This window comes from Mirounga leonina, unplaced genomic scaffold, assembly GCF_011800145.1.
Source record: "Mirounga leonina isolate KUSES-001 unplaced genomic scaffold, KU_Mleo_1.0 Mir_127, whole genome shotgun sequence".
Taxonomy (NCBI): domain Eukaryota; kingdom Metazoa; phylum Chordata; class Mammalia; order Carnivora; family Phocidae; genus Mirounga; species Mirounga leonina.
The window spans coordinates 28,170,108-28,191,074 of NW_023270316.1; the positions used below are offsets into that span (position 1 = coordinate 28,170,108).

Here is a 20,967-nt window from a genome sequence, read left to right on the forward strand (position 1 = left end):
CCCTGAATGTACTTAGACAACTCAAGGCTTTAATTTCCTCAGCTATAAAATGGGAATGCTAAATTGTGAGGATTAACATAATATATATATAAAGCACTTAGCACGGTGCCATAAACACACTAAATACCATAAAACACACTAAATTTCAATTAGATATTATCATGAATAAATTTGTACTTCAGCCTGGTAAATGGGGAGTCAATAAAGGATTTTTATTATTTTATTATTATTTTTTAAAGATTTTATTTATTTGACAGAGAGAGACACAGCAAGAGAGGGAACACAGCAGGGGCAGTGGGAGAGGGAGAAGCAGGCTTCCCACCAAGCAGGGAGCCCGATGCGGGGCTCAGTCCCAGGACCCCGGGATCATGACCTGAGCCGAAGGCAGACGCTTAATGACTGAGCCACTCAGGCACCCCAATAAAGGATTTTAAATTGTGACATGATTAGCATGGGATTTTATGGATTTCTTTGGCTGCAGTGTATAGCCTGGGCTGAATGACAATGAGTTGATTCTAGGTGTACTTATGAGGAAGACTCAATAAATATTAATGATTAATTGGATGGTGGTTGAAGAGATATATGCATATATATGTTTATATATATATACACACACATTACATGTTCATATTCACATACGCACACATTTACAAAGTCCCTTGTACAAACTGCCATAGATGATGACAGGTATAAATCTCCATATCCAGAGGAAAAAATTCTGTAATATTATTAAAACCCTCTGTCAGGGAAATGACGTGATGTTTATGTTGTCAAAATAATTTGAAATGGAGTAAGAGGAGAGTATGGAATATCAATGAAATAAGATTGATCATGAGGCGATAACTGTTGAAACTGGATGATAGGGAAGATTATACTCTTTTCTGTGTTTGTATATGTTTAAATTTTTCCAAAATAAAAAAAACTTTTTTTTTTTTTAAGATTTTATTTATTTATTTATTTGACAGAAAGAGAGCGAGAGAGGGAACACAAGCAGGGGGAATGGGAGAGGGAGAAGGCAGGCTTCCTGCGGAGCAGGGAGCCTGATGTGGGGCTGGATCCCAGGACCCTGGGATCATGACCTGAGCCGAATGCACACGCTTAACGACTGAGCCACCCAGGCGCCCAATAAAAAAAACTTTTAAAAAATCTATTAAGGCAGGGACCTTGCCTGTCTTGTTTACATCTGTATTTTCAGAACCTAGAGAAGTTCATAGCACACAGTAGGCTCTCAATATAATATTATTTGTTGAATGAATGAACACTGGCAAACAAGACATAACCTGGGTAAGAGTCTCACAGCTTAGGCTCAGAGTCAAGATTCCTGGGGTTCCCTTCATCTTTCATGATACAAATAACATTCCATTAGCTATTAATGCCTCAAAACAAAAACAAAAACACACCCAAAGAGAAAGCAAAGCAGATGGACAAACTTTACTTTGGAATTCCATGAGAAGTAGGTATTTACAAGCTTATATGCATATGATCCCCAGAGAGCCTCTGTGGGGACTCTGCCATATCATTTCCTTTCATTGCTTTTTTCCCAACAAATAGTTATTGTGGAGCTATCTCTGTCCTTCAAGCCAAGAATCAGAAGAAAACTGGCTATACCCTTTCGTCCCTTCCCCTCTCATTCTCTGGCTAGTAAGAAGTGAGGGGAGGAATGAACCATCTTTTGAAGAAAGTTCACCTTTACATTTAGTTCTTGTTTCCTTAATAGCCTTAGGACAAAAATATCTATTACAAAAGTAATGATGTAGAACCTTAATTAGGGCTTTTGAAATTCAAGCCCAATTTTATTGAAGGCCAGTACCTGAGCAGAGGAAAATGACCAATGACTGAAACAACAAACATCAGCCACAGTTAAATACCCACGAGACACTCTCTAAAGGTTTAAAGCTGCGCTGTCCGATACCATAGCCAGTAGCAATGTGTAGCTATTGAGCACTTGTGATGTGGCGTGCTTAAATTGAGATGGCTACAAGGGTAAAATACACACTGGCTATCAAAGACTTAGTAACCAGAAAAAAGTGAAATATCTCAATAAATTTTATATTAATTACACACTGAAAAGACAGTATTTTAGTTACTATGAGCAAAACAAAATACATCAAAAGTAATTTCACCTTTCTTTTAACTTTTAAAAAATATGGCCACTAGAAAATGTAAAATTACATATGTGGCTCCTATTATATTTTTATTGGACAGTGCTTCCCCAAAATGGAAGAACTTTTCCTCTCCTTATGTGGAATAAAATAAAAAGCTCAGTGTATTAATAGCACAACTCCTAGTCCTCTTACTCTGTACTGTTCTGCTAGGTTTTAGATCCCTTCCATTAAAGTACTGCTATAGGAGTCATTATAACCAATTAAGGGTATAAATGGAGTGCCCACTAAAGAATTGGTGATTGTCCTTCAAATTCTTTTATTGCAACCAGAAGTACTCTGATCTTATTAAGGGGAAAATCATAGTATGTCCTCTGATCCTAGTTCACACTATTAGCAATTGCTGATGGGTTTCCTCTTGAATTACCTAAAGACATACCTCACCACAGCAAGGCATTATTTCTCTTCCCAAGTTATTGGTTTTTAGTCTCAGATGAAAAAACTATATTCCTTTTATTAACATGATCTTGATTCTACTGCTAGGGAGATAAAAATCCTAGCATTTTTATGTTAAAGGTGATTTGCCACCTTTTTGTTTTTACTTAAAAACTCCCAAATTTAATTAAGCTTTCTAAGAAGTGTGTATGCTCATGTTTTTAATTCAACTCGCCACACTGAAAACCTATCAATGGCTGCACATTATATTTTTATTATTTTTTTAAAGATTTTATTTATATATTTGACAGAGAAAGCGAGGGCATGAGCACACAAGCAGGGGGAGTAGCAGAGGGAGAAGGAGAAGCAGGCTCCCTGCTGAGCAGGGAGCCCAACATGGGCTCAATCCCAGAAGGAACCCCAGGATCATGACCTGAGCCCAAGGCAGACACTTAACCAACTGAGCCACCCAGGTGCCCCTGCACATAATATTTTAAATAAAATCTTGTTCAAAAATCTTAACATGTCCCTTGTTTACCTAATTTGGCCTGTAGCTATGTTTCCTCCTGACTTGACATACTCTCACCTCTCTGACCTTTAAGATCCTGGCCCTTCCTTACCTCAGGAACATCCCACAAGCTATTATGTAGGCCAGAAATGTTCTTGTCTCTGTTTTGCTTCACATGGCTAACTTGTACTCATTATTCCCTTTTCTTAACCATTTAAATATCATATCCTTAGAGAAACCATGCTTGAGCATTTCTAGTCTAAACTGTTAAAATGGTTCATATTTCCCTCTTTATAATACATAATATATTTTGTAAGTTTTCTCCTATATGATTATTTGTTAGAAGTCTGCCTTCCTTATGAGCCTATAAGCCCCTTAGGGCAGATATAGTGTCTTTTTTTGTCCACCACTGTATTTTCAGCAAGTAGTGGTATGTTTAAAACAGAGGAGACCTTCAGGAAACATTGCTTCAACAATGCATTGGAAAGGCCCAATAGAGTGCAAGGGTTGAAAACAGATTAGGAAGTAATTGATGAAACAAAGTACTCAAGGAGGCCACAGGGAATTAAATTCAGAGCATTAGTTGGAGGATAAAGTATCCGTACACCAAAAAATAAAACAATAGGTACTAAATCAATGATGGCCAGAGAAAGTCGTAGAATGTATGTCTTGGGAGAGATCTTATTAAATTGAGTTGGGTAGGGATGGTTTCAAAGAAGTAATTGGGCCAGAAGGTATGGTTAGATTTTGTTATTAACTATGACTTTAATTCATAAAAACAGAATGAATCAGATGACTGAATTTGTGTCGTAAGCTGGATTCTCTGGGGAGATGTTGAGTTAGAAGTGCAAAAGGTTTACTGCAGAGTAGCACTTGTGAAAGGGAAAGAGAGGAAGTAGGACTGGGCAAGGGGAGCCATCAGACTGCCATGCAAGATCTGACAGAGCCTCTATCACCAATGTTGAGTATGTCCTGATACTATGCCTGACTCTGTCTTTGGCTGAGGACGGGCATGGGGGAAAGAGGCTGCCCTGACAATAGTGTACCTTCAGCTTGAAAGCTCAGGTGAACCTAGAAGGAGTTAACAGCTGGAGGCTGTCAGCTAACTACATGCCTTCAGTTGGGCAGTGAGTCATTTCTTGAAGGCAGACCTGAGAAGCGCAACTGTGACTACTGCACATTATAGGATGCCAATTCAACCCAAATTAATCTATAAATTCAATAAAGGATTTTTATTTTACAAGCTCAACAATCCTGTTCTAAGAAGTATTTGGAAAAACAAAGGTTTACGTTAAGTAAAATTTGAAAAAAAAAAAAAAAGAGCATAAAGGAGGGATTTGCCCTATTAGGTACTAAGATAGTCTGTAAGATGTTGGTAAATAAAAACAACAGGTTTTTTTGTTTTGGTAAATAAAAACAACAGGTTTTATTCTTTATGACAGGTGTAGTCATAGACAAAGAGACCAACTGAAGAGTTCAGAACCAGAGCCATATATAAATGGAAATACGATATATAATAAAAGTGGCATCAAAAACCAATGAGAAAGGGTAGACCACTGTGTAGAATTTCAGAGAAAAATTGGCTTGCCATCTGGAGAAAAAATAGGCTAGTTCCCCACCTTACACCAAATAAAGGAATGCATTCCAGAGAGAATAAAGATCTAAATGTGATTCTCTGGAGAGTAATGAACTATTAAGAAAATAGAACACATAGAATATCTTTGTGATGTCAAAATGCAGGCTAAGTTTTTAAACAAGAGCCCAAAGGCACCACTGAGAGTAGTAAGATTATATCCACCAGCTAGGAGAGAGAACTGGAAGAACCTAAGAAGGAGTTAACTACACTACAGAGAATCTTCCTAGGATCAGGGCAGCTAAGTAAGCCACGAGGAGATAAAAGTCTATTAGGAGGTATCATTATGACTCACCTGTCCAAAATATTTCCCCTGCCTCCACTTCCTTCCTATTTAAAATTAAGCAAGTAAACATTTTTTAGTTCCAGACACTGCTAAGTGTAGGAAGTACAAGGATGAATAAGCTTAAGTCCTAGTCCTTAAAGAGTTCGTAATCTAGTTAAGGAGACACAGGAGAAAACTAAATAAGATGTTTTAACTCATATCCTACAGGTAGGAACCAAGAGGCAACTATCTTCGCCTAGGCATCAGTGAGAAGCTGGTTTTTGAGAAGTGAGGAAAGTCATTCCAGGCAAAAGGAACATCACTAACAAAGTCACAGGGCTTTGGAAGAGCATGGTGTATTGGAAAATGTTAAGTAGGTAACCTAATATTGAACATTCTGAAATGTTTGTTACTGAATGCAGAAAGTATGCTACGGAGGTTGTTTTAGTCTTTTCTTAGCAGCATTGATGATCACACTAGCTAATTATCACTTTTGAAGGCAAAGCCAAAGATGAAGTACTGAAGTGAGAAGCGATAAATGTTAATGGTTAAGAAACAGAAGCATGCTACAAAGCACTGATGACTAAATGTGGAGTAATAACAAGCACTTACAATAGATTTAGAGGAGGAAGAGGTCGCTGTCAATTTCATTGTCAGGGAAGATTTCATGGAAATGGCAGAGTTTCACTGAATCATTAAAAAAATTGAGAGCTGACTGAATATATCAGGGGCTGTGCTGGAGCAGGAGCTTCAAAACTATAGTTACTAAGGGACAGATGATCAGATACTTGCAAAAATAAAGCAAGAGTGCTATAACAGAGGCAAGCATAGGCTGATGGGAGAAAACCTCAGAGTGACTCTTGGTTTAGAGCAGGGAGGTCAGGGATGGCTTTCCAAAGGTGAGGCTGCATGCACTGAATTATGATGAATAGGATTTCATCAAGTGAAATGGAAGAAAAAACTTTCTGCAATAGCCCCATTTAGTGTGAGAACACACCTCTTCCAAGGAACATGGAATAGCTTGAGATGGCTGAAGCAAAGGCTGAAAGGCAGTGGAAGAACTTTCTAAGGCAAATAGGTAGGGGTTTGATTATGAGAGGCCTTTTATAGAATGTTGGAAGAATTTGACTTTTATCCTGAAGACGATGTGGGAGTTGATGAAGATTGTAAGCAGGGAAGTGACATGATTACATGCAAGTTTTACAATGACTATTAAAGTCAATGATGATAAAGGCAACTGAAGATGAACAGATAATGGGGGCAGCCTAAGATGCAGAGAGATTAAAAGGCTATTGCTATTGTTTAGGAAAAATCAAAGAAGACTTCAAATATACAGTAGCAGTGGTATTAGGAGAGAATGGGTAAGGTTTGAGCAGCCAGAGAAAGAAGTGGAGGCGTTCCTTATGGATGTAGATAAATGTTTGGAGAAGTGGAGGGTGAGCAAATCAGTTTACCCGAGTATATAGTATTTGGTAGAAAAACGATGGTTAGCTTTGGAAGGCTGGAGCAGAGGGCCAGTTAAGGAACAGTTGGTGATGAAGTTGAAAACTCAGCCTGAGACAAGTTTATTAAATAAATAGGCTAAACAATTAGGATTTTACTTTTCCCATAGCAACATTAAAATATCACTTTTATTGTTGTAAAATATACAGAAAATTTACTATTTTAACCATTTTAAGTGTACAATTCACTTGCATTAACCATGCAACCATCAACACTGCTCATCTCCAGAAACTTTTCAACCTCCCAAATAAAACTCTTTCTCCATCCTCCCCTGCTCTCCCACCACTGGCACCCAAGCATTTTACTTTCTGCCTCTAAGAGTTTGGCTACTCTAGGTACCTCATAAGTGGAATTGTATGGTATTTGTCCTCTTGCTTCTAACTTATTTCACTTAGCTAAATCACTTTAATCAACACCCTGGTTAATCAACACACTGAATTCTAATTTCATTCTACTCTACATGCTGTATTTTAAAACAAATGTCTAGCTTTTCTTACTTGATAATCTTTCTCACTTATTGCTTAAGGACACTTCAGTCTAGCAAATTATAAACTCAAGAGTTCTTAAGGACAATTTCGTCTACCATTGCCTACCACGAGAGCTTTTTATTGGTCTACTTACTCTAAACGTCTTTATGTTGCTAATTATTTTCATTTCATTATAGTTTACAGGCACTAGACCTTTTGCAAAACCCCACCTAGTACCTTAACCATAGTAAATAATAGCAAATAAAACAACACAGACATGATTCAAACTTCCCCAGAAGGGAAGTTTATTTAGGACGCTGATATGAAGGCTCTTTTGATACTATTTAATTTCCTATCTGTGGCTGAATCGGCTCTAAGTGAAGAGAATTAAAAACACACTGTTCTTTAGCTGGGGAAAAGTCCTAAGTTTCAGCTGGTTGAAAACTATTTCAGAACCGTCAAGGTTATCTCACCTTTCTTTGGGGGCATCCCTAGATCATTACCTCTCTGCGATCAAGTCGACTAATTTTGGACAAGACACTAATCCTCTGAAGTCTCAGAGGGTTAGATTACACCAGCCTGTGCTTCCCAATCTTGTCCACACCACACAGCACAAAATATGGTATTGCAGGACACTGAGATAAACGGAGGAGGCGGTACAGCACACCTGGAACCCACTGGCCGCCGTGCGTCCTCGCACAACGTGTAGACGCTCTCAAGGAGCGCTCCAGTCCGGAGGTTCGTTCCTACTGATGCGCCATAGCCGTCTGTTACATAGGACGAAGTGGGACTCCCACTGTTTCTGGAGTCAGCGGCCTTTCCCTTCTTGTAAAAAAGGAAATCTTTATTCCGTACGCGGACCAAGGCGTAAAAAAGCACAAAGGCCGCGAACCACGCAAAGAAGCAAAAAATCGAAGTACCGCACTCAACCAGCGCGCTCTCGGCTGGTCTTACGTCTCTTCCCAGCAGGCTCCGGGAGTCACCGCGAGACTTCATCAATTCTCGCGAGATTTATCGGCAGCCATCTTCTTGGGGGTGCTAGGAGCCGGGAAGACCCCCCGAATCGTTCCCATTGAGCTGCCCTTCGTCTTCGCTTTCTTCACTTTTGCCTGTTCTGCGTTGCCGACACCACCTTATCCCAAGGCTGAGTGAGAGCTCGGATCTAGGCGTGTGTCGCCCTCCCGGTCCAAGAAGATTTGCTCGGGTGGAGGGAAGGGGGAGGGCCCGGGCAAACCGTTGCTGCCTCAGCCGGGGTCCGGGGACGGGGAGCTCCTGGCACCCCGTGGATTCGCGGCCTGCGACGGTACCCGCAGAGCTGTTCGCCGATCGGGGCTCGCGGGAACCTGCCACCGGCGCCTCCCACCGCGGCCCACGCGGGCGGCGCGCGGAGGAGGGGGCGGGGGCAGCGGCGGCTGTAGCAGCAGCGACCTGGGCGGGCGGAGGAGTGTGACGGGCCTCCGGGCCGCTGTGGATGGTTTCTAAAATGATCATTGAAAACTTCGAGGCACTCAAGTCCTGGCTCAGCAAGACTCTGGAGCCCATGTGAGTATCCGGGGGCTATCTCCTTGCAGGGATGGAAGTGGGAGCTAGGCGGGCACAGTTCCCGAAGTGCCTGTGATGGAGGCCGAAGCGGTGAACAGAGATCCCAGGGTTTTGTGTTTTTTTTCTTTTCCACCCTCGCGTCCAGGTTCAGGATACTCCAGAGAGCCTGCGCTGATCTTTATCTTACCGCTGAGTTGGTCCTTGAACTGATACCTTCTTTTCTTGTTTTCCCGTTATATGTAGACCGACTCCAACCTACACACACATTTGATGAGGGCCACCAAATCGGTTTCTTTTCTTTTAGTGAATGCGAGCCTTACCTCTTGCCCAGACTATTTTACCTTGTTTCTTTAAATGGAGTGAATGGCCCTTATTAGGGATTAGGGCAGTTCTAATGTAAGCCACTCACGTTTTACCTAAATACAGTCCCGGAAAGAAAGGCCACGTTTCCCATGTGCTATCTGGCTCACCCGCACCTCTCTTAACTGATTGAAGATGTAACAGGTGCTAAGGTGCCCAGTAAGATTCCTTTTTCCTACTTACACGTTTGTTAGCTTGGAGAGGAGGAAGAAAATGTTATTTAACCATATGGGATATTTGGCAGTTTTAAGTGGGATGCTGTAGATGGACTGTGGGGAGGGGGTGTTCAGAGTGCTGGAATGTTTTATACTGGAAAAAATAGTGTTTTAAGGATTTATCTTTTAATACATACAAAATATATTTTGGGCCAGGTGCTTTATCAAAGTTAGTTGATTTACAATAAACAAAATGAAAAAGGGAAAATCCATTCATCTAATCAGTTTATTAAGCGCCTGCTGTATATTGTGGGAGGCTTTGGTGACAGAGCTTTTAAATTCCAAAGTTGAGAACACAGTAATAGATGAGTATTAAAGGAATAAGATAACTTCAGATTAAAATAGCAGTGGTGGTTGTAATAATAGAGGGTCATATAAAAGACTGATTAGAAGGTCTCTCACAGGAGGTAGCATCTGCGCAATACTTGAGGAGAAGGAACCATCTGTGTCAAAGTCTGGAGAAAGACTGTTCCTTACAGAAGGAACAGCAAGTGCAAAGGCCCTGTGGCAGATGATTACAGTGTGCTCCAGGAAGAGAAGGAAGGTAACTGTGGCTGCAAGGAACATTGTGATGGGGGAGAGAGTGGAATAACATGAGGTTGGAGAATTAGGCAGGGGCCACATTATTTTGGTTCTTTGAGGCCATGGTCAAGAGCTAGGATCTTATTTAAAATACAGTGAGACCTTAGATAATTTAAAGCAGGCAGGGACTGATTTGATTTTGTTTTAATTCTGCTCGCTTTGTGGAGATTAAGGGGGCAAGAATGAAAGTAGACTATTCTGAAGGGCATTGTAGGCACAAATGTAGGTCGTTTATATTATAGTGATAGTGGAGACAGAACGAAATATGTCTTATAAGTAGATCTGATAGAACTTGCTAATGGATTGGACGTGGGAGGTGAGGGAAAGGGACATCAAGGATAATGACTAAGAAGTTAGCCTAAACAGCTAGATGGATGATAATAGAGAAGGCTGGGAGAGAACAGGTTGAGGGGAGGTGGAAAGGTAATTGGTGTTTGTTACACATCCACGTTAGATATTTAAGAGGTGGTTGGGTTGAGTCTAGAACTTGGGCAGGACTAGAGAAAGTTAGAGTCATGCAGAGAGTATTTGAAACCATAGAATTGTGGGAGATTTCCTAGTAAGAATATGTTGATAGGTAAGAAAGGAGGGCCCACATCTGAGGTAGAAGACTGAGATTTATGTTACTAACGAAAAATATATGGCAAGAGAGGCGAGTTGTCAACTGGGATGGGATGCTGCAGAGTGGATGAAAAAGGTGGAGGCAGATAAATGGTCCTTAAGTTTGGAAAGGTAGAAGTCATTGGTGACCTTAGCAAAATAGTTTTATTGAAGTGAGGTGGTCCAGATAGAAGCCTTATTTCAGTGGATGGAGCGAGAGCGTGCAACAGTGGTTGTAGTGATTTAGAGGACAGACTCCGGAGTCACAATGACTGGCTTTGAATATTGCCTCTGCCACTTACCAGCTGTATAATATTGGGTACATTACTTAACTCAATGTCTCCCGTTTCCTCATCTGTATGGGGAAATAATATATATTAAGACTCTTTAGACACTGCCTGGTTTGTAATTAGCGCTCAATAAGTATTAGGTGAACAGAAAACGTAAAAAAAAAGATTTGAGTTTAAATAGCACTCCTTTTTAAAAAAATTTTTCTGAGTTGACACAATGTTACATTAGCTACAGTTATACAACGGAGTGGTTTAACATCTCTGTGTTATGCTATAACCTAAAAGAGAATTATTTATAGTTATGTAGTGTGTATGCTTGTGACTTTTATTCAGTTTTAATAAAGCATGTTTCAGATATCATAGCCTACTTAGATGACTGTAGCACTGCAGTCATTACTGTTAGGATAAATAAGGCTGCTAGTACAGCCTAGACAGTGGTAGGAATTGGGATTGGTCCTTTCATAATGTATATTGCTGTGGTAAAATTGAGCCTTTATCCAAGTTCCTGTCCCTTTCATTGCATTTCAGGTGTGTTCTCAATGACTTAAAGCTGATTCCAATTGTTTAAGACTTGTGATTTCTAACCTTGGGTTTGTGAAGCTTTAAGATGTGTTATCTAAAGGGATTTTTTGCTTTACTTTAAAAGTATAATTGCCAAAGAGCACCTATTTGAAGGAGTAACATTTGAAGGACCAAGGGTAGGATATAACTCAAAACTTGTATGAACTTTCTAGCTACTTGTGCTAGTAAAGTATCTCATGGTTTTGGACTTCCCCTGCATTTTGAATATGTTAATTCAGCAAACATTGAGTACTTAATCTGTACTGAGCAGTGTGTTAGATATTGGGAATATTGGGAAACAAGCTGCAATAACCATCTTCATATTGTTTACCATTTAGCAGGGAAGACAGATGTTGAACAAGTAATTATAAGACCTTTGATTATTATGAAGTCCGGAATGCTGTCAAAATGTGTTTGGAAGGTCAGGAAAGGCTTTTGCTGGTATAACATTTGATCTTAGCTTAAAAGAATGAGTAGCAGTTTGCTAGGACAAAAGGGTGGGAGAGCTGTGAAAGCATTCTAGGTTTTGAAGAACAGATTGTATGAAAGCCCTAAAATGAAAGAAAAAGAAGTGTCTTGGGGGAAATGAAATTTTTGAAAAAAGAGCAAAGGGATGAATAACATTGGATACCTCCAGAGGGAGGAGCTGGATCATTCAAGACTTTGTTGAGTCATGTTAAGGATTTTGGATATTAATTGAAGAATAGTGGGAAGCCAGTGAAGGGTTTTAGGGCAGGAGAGTTTTCAGATTGACATAAAAACAAACAAAAACCCAGCCTGGTTGCAGTGTTTTGGCATGAAATGAAAGTCGGTAAATCTGCTTGTTACTTGATTTTAAGGTCTGTCCATGTGTCAGGGCTCTGGGTTTTGTGGGGTTTTTTCCCCCATAAATTATTGAAAATGTAGTTGTTAAAATTGGCATCTTGAAATACTTAAGATTGATATTTTGTTCTCTCAAACATTTGCTTAGTCATACTTGCTATAATATGAAATTAGATGTTGGTCTTTTCTTTAACATTCTTTTTGCTAATGTGAAGTCCTGGAAAAACAATTTTAAGCTTTTTTGTTGTTGTTCAATTTTTCTGTTTTTGCTTCCTAAACAGAAAAGGTTTTCTGCTGTATTTTGAACCTTTTTATGAGTTTACACATCACTAAATGTGGTAACTTAATAAAATCATGGACTATTTTAGCTGGAGGGAAACTTCAAAGTCAAATTTGAAAAAACTCCTTAATTTTTCAGAAAATGGAGAGGCAGATAGACTTAATGATGTGCCCAGATTTTGTGAGGTTAGTAGTAAAGAACAGAATGCATAGTTTTGTGCTCCTGCTGCTATGTAGTGGTGTGGCGGTAATGTGTAGTGGAAAGAAGCCAAGTTTTGTAACCATATAAACTAATGTTCACATCTAATTCCTGCCACTTATTAACTGAGTAATCTAGGCAAATGAACCTCCCCTTTCCTTATTGGTATAATAGGGGGAATTATGCTTAGATACTTTTGTAGTTGAAAGATTTGAGACGCATTTTTTAAAAAGATTTTTAAATTAATTCATTTAGAGAGCCACGCCCCGAGAGAGTGCGCAGGGTGGGGGGAGGGAGAGGGAGAAAGAGAATCTTAAGCTGACTCCCTGCTGAGCTTGGAACCCTGCAGGCTCATCTCACACCCTGGGATCATGACCTGAGCCACCAAGAGTTGGATGCTTCACCAGCTGAGCCACCCAGCGGCCCCTGAGTCACATTTTTAGGAGCCTAGCCCTTCCCTCCCTCCTTAAATACTGCTTGATTAAACATAAATAGGTTACATTACTTGCTCCTGTTAACTCTTATCACTACCACTGCTGCTGCCACTACCACCTGCATTTGTATGCACTGTTGAAAGTTTTGTATTACTTCCAAGTTCTGAGAGTTGGATTGTTACCTCCGTTTTGCAAGTGATGACACTGAGGCACAAATTTAAGGTACTTGTTCAGAGTCACACAGCTAGCCATAGCATGTGACTAGACAGTAATTTAAACTCCTGCTTTTTTTGCCTCTAGAGCCATGTTCTTAATTTACTACCACACAAGATAGTGTATTCTGCCCTATTACCGTATGCACTTTTTTACTATTACATTTTCATAATACGAGCTGCAGTTATAAAGGAATAAAGTTCGAAAGCATCATGGTTATCAGTGCTTTACAGTTTAAGAAAGAAACTTTTTTCACAGTTTTTGTAGTCTCTTTCTCCCTTCACCCACACTTGTTAACTATACCTTTCTCACCACATTAAAATTATTTTTGTTCCCGTTTTACAGGAAGAATTGAAAGGTGATCTTTTCACTGCTGAACTTTATTCCTGTTTCCCTTCTTTGATCTTTCTCTTTTTACAGACTCCTTTTGGCATAAAAAGTAAATTTCCTAGTCCTTAAGGAAGAAAAACTCAGCAACAATAGCAGCAAAAATAAAACAAAAAATAAAATCATACTTTTCTTCCAGTCATTTTCATGCTAGCTTTTCTTTTCACTAATAAATCTAGAAATAGTAGTCAGTCTTTAATTTTTCACTCCTTTGTCCCCAACCATTTAGTTCTTAATCCTTTGTCATATAGTTTCTTTTTTCTTATACACAAAATTGCTTACCTCTGTGTTACCAATGAATTTATTAAATGTAGAGATTTTATATAAATTTTATATGTCCTATATGTATAACATAAAGCAGTGTTGATGCTGCCTTTTTTTTTTAACTTCTTATATCTTGAATCCCTAATACTTTGCTTCTCTTTCTTCTCAAATCAGCTCTGTCCTTTTTAGTTCATTTTCTTGCCTTTTAATTATATTTTTTTCAAATTCTGTTTCCATGCCTTTTTTTCCAACTACTTCTACTCCTGTCACCTCATTCACATTCATTCCCATGGATAGTTTCCATTATAATCTGTTCCAGTGGTTCTTAAAAACTTGTGTGTGTGTGTGTGTGTGTGTTTTGGAGTCTTTGAAAGTTTGATTAAAGACTTCCTTCCTTAGGATATTGCATATATATAAATTTGCATTGAATTTCAGAGTTTTTCCAAGAGAACCTCTGGTCTCTACATTATTTTTCACATATGTATGTTTAGACTTAACCTCTCTTCAAAGCCTTAAGCTCTTATTCCAGTTGCTAGCTGTATATCTACCTGGTTCTCCCATATGAACTTCAAACTACATTTCTGAAAGTAAATGTTCTCTGAATTTACTAATTTGCATTTCATTTCCTCAAGTTTTCCAGGCTTGAAATTTTATTTTTTAGCTTTTCCTCCCTTCATCCTCCCCCTTCAGTTAATCATTGGGTTCTATCTCTTTCTTTCTTTCTTTTTTTTTTTTTAAAGATTTTATTTATTTATTTGAGAGAGAGAGAATGAGAGACAGAGAGCATGAGAGGGAGGAGGGTCAGAGGGAGAAGCAGACTCCCTGCCGAGCAGGGAGCCCGATGCGGGACTCGATCCCGGGACTCCAGGATCATGACCTGAGCCGAAGGCAGTCGCTTAACCAACTGAGCCACCCAGGCGCCCCTATCTCTTTCTTTTAATAATTCTTACTAATGACATTGCTCAGTAGGGGGCCTCACATTCCTTATTTAAACCCTTACAGTTTTTTTTCTCCCTTCTAGTTCCATCCTGGATGCCCAGCCTTGTTTATATCCTTTGATTTGATCAAAATCTTCAGCACTCTTAAATAAATTGCATACATTTTGACTTAGCTTTCAAAATGTATAATCTGCTTATCTTTCTAGTTTTATCTTCCCATTTTTTTTGTCTTAATTTCAGCAAAGCTGAACTTTTTTCTGTATCACATTGTTTATCCTGTCCTCTTTTCCCAACTTTCAGAGGGTAACATTCATTGAGTGCTTATCATATCGTAATCATTGTGTATTCATTGAATGTGATCTAGATTCTGTTACTTCAATTTTAAATATGAGGAAATTGAGTCATAGGCAGATTAAGTAATGTGGTTCATTCATAGCTAATAAATAATGGAGAAAGGATTCAAAACAAGACATTTTGATTTCAGAGCTTTGTTGTGCGCTATAATATACTGCCTTTCTCCATTTCCTTTATATATGTTGAAATCAAAGGTTAAGGATGATTCCAGTTCTTCCAGAATGTTATTTATGATCCATCCATCTGGAAGGAGTGACATGACTCTGCTCTCCTAGCACTAGTTTGCATCAGTTATGACATTCATCACTTGCATACTTGTTTAGTCATTAATTCTCATTTATTTTATCTTCATTATTAGAATCTCAGGTCCTTGAAAGTAGACTCCAAATCATAGATTTAACTGTCTTCCTGTTGTATACAGCACCCAGCACATGCCTTGTGTGTGGTATATTAAATGCACTGGTTGAAATTTCTAGTTTATGGAACCATAAACTAAGCAGAGAGAAGTGTAAACTCTAAAATCTGCCGTACTGTAATGAGAATTTTATTTCAGAGCAACAGATATGTGAGCAATTTGAAAAGTCACTAATCTCTGGGTCTCTTTCTCTTTATTTTTACTTCATAGGACCTTCAGATTATGTAAAGCTTAAGTGATTTTTTTTTAGGGGGAAAGGACACTGAAAAATATTAATAACATTTACTCAAAGTATTTTTGAATTCTGTTATGTGCAAGCTGCTGGCCTCCATGGACCTGCTCAGAAAAGAATGCCAAATGATAATTCTAGTCTGATGAATTTTACAGCTGGTAGAAGAGTTTTCTATAATTAATTATTGGTTAAAATATTTTTCATTACCTTCTTCATCCCTTTAACTTTTGTTGAGTTGACTCTCATTACCCCATTTTACTGCTGCAACCTTATTTGTCTTTTTCATCTGAGTGCTAAGTAGTTAAAATGGATTTAGCATTTTCTATATGTTTTAGCATATCCTTGTCTTTGGCTTACAATAGTTCCCAAATTATTTTGTATGCATATAAATCAAAAGACAGAGATACTATTATGAGCAAAACAGAAAGTAAGGTATTCCAGTGTTTGGTGTCTACACATCAAGAGTGACTAATTCAAGCTTGAGCTAAAAAGCTTCTAGGAATATTTTTTTCTTCCTCCTGCTTCCTTAGTCCCAGAGGATAGAGAATGAGAGAAATGAGTGGATGGTATAAGCCCTTCCTACCAAACTTAGTCACTTACTCCCACTACCTCATTTCTGTGGAAAAATCCTTTTCAATCTACAAATAGTAACTTCTCAAACAGGTGAAAGTTTATTTTTAACTTGGGGTCATATTTAGTATTGTGTGTTTGTATGAAATAATGGAATTCGCTTGAGATCTGTTACTCAGTGATTCTTCCTGAGATATTTTACCAACACACAAGCAAATATGTTTATGTATTCTTTCTCCTCTTTACATAATTGATATCATACTTGGATGTCCACATAATACATAAAAGTGTTGTCTTTTTAATTAAGGTTACATAGCATTTTAATGTAATGGATATACCATAATTTAACCATCTGTATTGATGAATGGGACAAAAAGTACTACAGTGTATATATTTATCACATGACACACCCGTGTATACCCATCACTTTGATTCTGCTGTTAATATTTTAGTGTACTTGCCCCTACCCTTCTTTGATGTATTTTAAAGTAAATTGCAGATGTTAGTGAACTTACCCCTAAGGATTTATGCCTATCATTAGAGTTCAGTATTTATAGTTTTTTAAAAAAGTTTGATATAATCTGTATACAATGGTGTACACAGATCTTCACTTGATCTTAGCCAAAAGGCCGAGAAGTGATAATAGTGTACACAGATCTTAAAGTGTATCCTTTGATGAGTTTTGACAAATGTGTACATCTTTGTAACTCAATTCCCTGTCAAAATAAAGAACACTCCCACCATTCTGGAAAGCTTTCTCATTCCCCTTCCTGTGCTACCATTTACCCATAGAAATAAGCACTGTTCTGATTTTTTCCCAGTGTATATTAGCTTTGCCTGTTATGGAACTTCATATAAATGAAATTTTAGAATAGGTGCTCTTTTGAGTAGGACTTCTTTTTACTTCTGAAAAATGTTCTTTTTTTTTTTAAGATTTTATTTATTTATTTGACAGAGAGAGACACAGCGAGAGAGAGAGCACAAGCAGGGGGAGTGGGAGAGGGAGAAGCAGGCTTCCGGCTGAGCAGGGAGCCCGATGCGGGGCTCGATCCCAGGACCCTGGGATCATGACCTGAGCTGAAGGCAGACACTTAACCGACTGAGCCACCCAGGAGCCCCTCTGAAAGTGTTCTTGAGATTTATCCATATTGTTGCATATATCTGTAGTTTGGTCCTTTTTACTGCTGAGTAGTATTCCATTGTCAAATGCATGCTATATAGTTTTAATAATGCTGGTGCTATTTTTTTTTTTTTAGTATCGACTAGTTAATTTAACACAATTTTTCTTTTTCTTTTTAATTGAAAATAATACATACTTGTTTTAATAAAAACTCAAATAGTATAGAAATATAAACCAAAAGTGAGTCTTCCTAACCCCCTTCTTGATCCCCATATGTAAATACAGAATTGTATATTTATAAAAATAAACATACATGTTCTATGTTTATGTAGGTATATGCAGTTGACCCTTAAATATCACTGGTTTAAATTGCACGGGTCCACTTATACATGAATGTTTTACCATACTGTGAATGTATTTTCCTAATAACTATTAATATTTTCTTTTATCTAGCTTTATTGTAAAAATACAATATATAATTATATATAACATACAAAATGTGTGTTAATTGACCCTTTATATTGTTGGTAAGGTTTCTGGTCAACAGGCTAGTAGGGTTTAAGATTTGGGGGAGTCAGAAGTTATACACAGATTTTTGATTATGTGGGAGTTGTCACCCTTAACCCTTGCACTGTTCCAGGGTCAACTGTAATTTTTTAACATAGACAGGATCATGTTGTTCATATGTTACTGACATGGGTAACAGACACTCTACATATCCTCCCATACTATTCTTTAGTTTCCTGTTCTTCCCAGTGGCTCCATAGTATTACATTATGTGAATATACTATATAATTTATTTTAATAGTGCTTAAGACATGGGCATTTCTTTGTAGAAAAAAAAATTAGCTTATTTTCTTTAAGTATTAAATATCTGCACATAGTTACAAGAAAGAAAACTTGCCAGAAGGCTTTGAAATGAAAAGTTAAAGTCCTTCACACTTTTCACCCTAGCACTTTTAATATTAATATGTAGTCTTTATACCTTTAAAATGTCTGATTCCAGTTTTGAGTAGCTCTACCATAGTTTACTAAATCATATTTTTACTTGTAATTTAGTTCGTTTTCTAGGGTTTTTTTTTTTTTTTTACTTTATAAATAACTGCAGTGAACATCTTGCCATATGTAGTTTCTTTTTCTCTAACTTTTCCTTCTTTCCTTCCTTTCCCTCCCTCTCATTCTCTCTCCATTTCTCTTCCTCCCCTTCCCTTCTCTTTTTTGCTTCTCCTTCTCTTCCCACCCCGTCCCAGTTCTCATTAGAGAGGAATTACTTTCCAGATGTCAGCTAATACTGCTGTTGGAGGCCTTTTTAACATTAAAAGATGTGTGTTTGAAAGCTCAGCCAGGTGTGCTTTTGGTGGTGGTTGTTTAATAAATCCAGTAGTTCAGATAAACTTATTTTTTGAAGTCATGTTTGGGGGCGTTGTGGCAAGTAATTTCTCTAGTATTCTTGTCTCAGAGAGCCATTTAAAAAGTGACAGAAGGAGAGATAGTATGTCAGTATAAATTCTGGTCTGTTTTTGACTTTATAACTTTCTGCATCCTGCTATTCTGACACTCCCTGATGCTTTGCCCACATTCTCCAATTATTAATTTTCCATTGCTGACTGGCAATTTAAAAGTTATGAAAAAGCATTTCTACAAGTTTAAGATTTATACAAATCTTAAAGTTACCAAAAGTGAAAAATACTTGAATGATTACAGATTCTACATATAAGCATTAAAATACGCTGTTCAGCAGATCATTTGTTGCTCTTTGTAATATAGTTTTTTTAGTTGAATAAATTTGCGAGTAACATTGTGTAAGTTTAACGTGTAAAGTGTGTCACTTTAATTCATTTATGTATCTTAATATGATTGTCGATATAGTGATATTTATCACATAGTTATAGTACAATATTATTGTCAGTGTCTGTAATACTGTGAATTAGGTCTCCATGGCCTGTTTACTACTCATTACAAGTTGTACCCTTAAACACCATGACACCTGTCTCCCCCCCCCCCCGTCCCTGGTAGCCACCATTTTACTCTGTTTTTCACAGATTTAAGTTTTTTTAGATTTCACATGTAAGTGATTCATACAGTACTTATCCTTGTCTGTCTGATTTATCTTGCTTAGCATAATGTGCTGAAGGTCCATCTTTTTTTTTTCACAAAAGGAAAGGTATCTTCCTTTCTTGTGGCTGAATAATATTCCATTGTATTTATGTACCACATCTTTTTTATCCATTTATGTGTTGATGGGCATTTGGGTTGTTTTAGATCTTGCTGTTGTGAATAATGCTGTGATAAACATGGAAATTCATATATGTCATTAAAATCTTGTTTTTATTTCCTTTGGGTACATACCCAGAAGTGGAATTGTTCACTGAATGATAGATCTTTTAAAAATTTTTGAGGAACCTCCATGTTGTTTTTTTTTTTAGTGGCTGGGCCACTTTTTGTTCCCACCAACAATATATGAGGGTTCTCTCTTCACTACATCCTCACCAGCATCTTTTGTTTCTTGTCTTGATGGTAGCTATTCTAACAGGTGTGAGGCAGTATCTCCTTGTTTTGATTTGCATTTCCCTGATGATTCATGATATTTAACATCTTTTCATGTGTCTCTTGACCATTTTGATGTCCTCTGGGGAAGTGGCTATTTAGTTCTCATTTTTTTAATTGGAATCTTTGCTTTTGTTTGTTTTTGAGTTGGTGGAGTTTTTATATCCTTTGGATATTAACCCCTTCCAATTTATGGTTTACAAAAATCTCCCTTTCTGCGGGTTGTCTTTCATTTTGTTGATGGATTTGTTTGCTCTACAGAAGCCTTTAGTTTGATGTAGTCCCACTTGTTTTTGCTTTTATTGCTTTTGCTTTTGGTGTCCGCTTCAAAAACTCACTGCCATACCTATGTCAAGGAGTTTACTACCAGTTTTCTTTAAGACCTTTGTTTCAGGTCTCTTAGGTTTAAGTCTTTAATCTATTTTGAGTTAGTTTTTGTATAGGGTATAAGATTTTGGTCCAGTTTTAGTTTTTTGCATATGACTTTCCAAATTTCACAACATTTATTGAAGAGACTATAGACTATGCTTTCCCCATTGTAAATTCTTTGTTATAAATTGACCATGTTTACATGGGTTTATTTTTGGGCTCTGTTCTGTTTTACTGATCTATGTCTGTTTTTATGCCAATACCACACTTTTAATTACCTTGTAATATAGTTTGAAATCAGGAAGTATGGTGCCTCTGGCTTTGTTCTTTTATAAGATTGCTTTGACTATTCAGGGTCTTTTGTGGTTCCATACAACTCTTAGAATTGCTTGTTCTATTTATCTGAAAAATACTATTGAAATTTTGATCAGGATTGCACTGAATCTTTAGATTGCTTTGAGCAATGATGGACAATTTCACAATATTAATTCCTCCACTCCATAAACATGGGATGTTTTTCCGTTTGTTTGTTTCTTTGTAGTTTTTGTTGTACAGATCTTTCATTTGCTTAAATTTATTCCTAGGTATTTTATTATTTTTGGTGCTAGGGATAGTTTTCTTTATTTTTCAGTGTTTCATCATCAGTATAAGGAAATGCAACTGACTTCTGTATGTTGATTTTGTATTTTGCAGCTTTACTGCAGTCATTGATTAGTTCCAAAAGCTTTTTGGTTGAACCTTTGGGTTGTTATTTATTTATT

The 20,967-nt window shown here is 37.6% G+C and overlaps 1 protein-coding gene across 9 annotated transcripts in view; it reads left to right on the top strand.

Annotated features, from left to right (window-relative positions):
* The first annotated feature begins 7,912 nt into the window (after positions 1–7,912).
* Positions 7,913–20,967, top strand: part of RBM26 (RNA binding motif protein 26) — an 84,970-nt gene continuing 71,915 nt past the window's right edge. For all 9 annotated transcript variants that reach the window (XM_035003209.1, XM_035003201.1, XM_035003203.1 and 6 more), the window contains exon 1: positions 7,913–8,455. In XM_035003209.1, the coding sequence (XP_034859100.1) occupies positions 8,385–8,455 (71 nt within the window). In that variant the 5' untranslated portion in view covers positions 7,913–8,384. The remainder of the gene's footprint in view (positions 8,456–20,967) is intronic.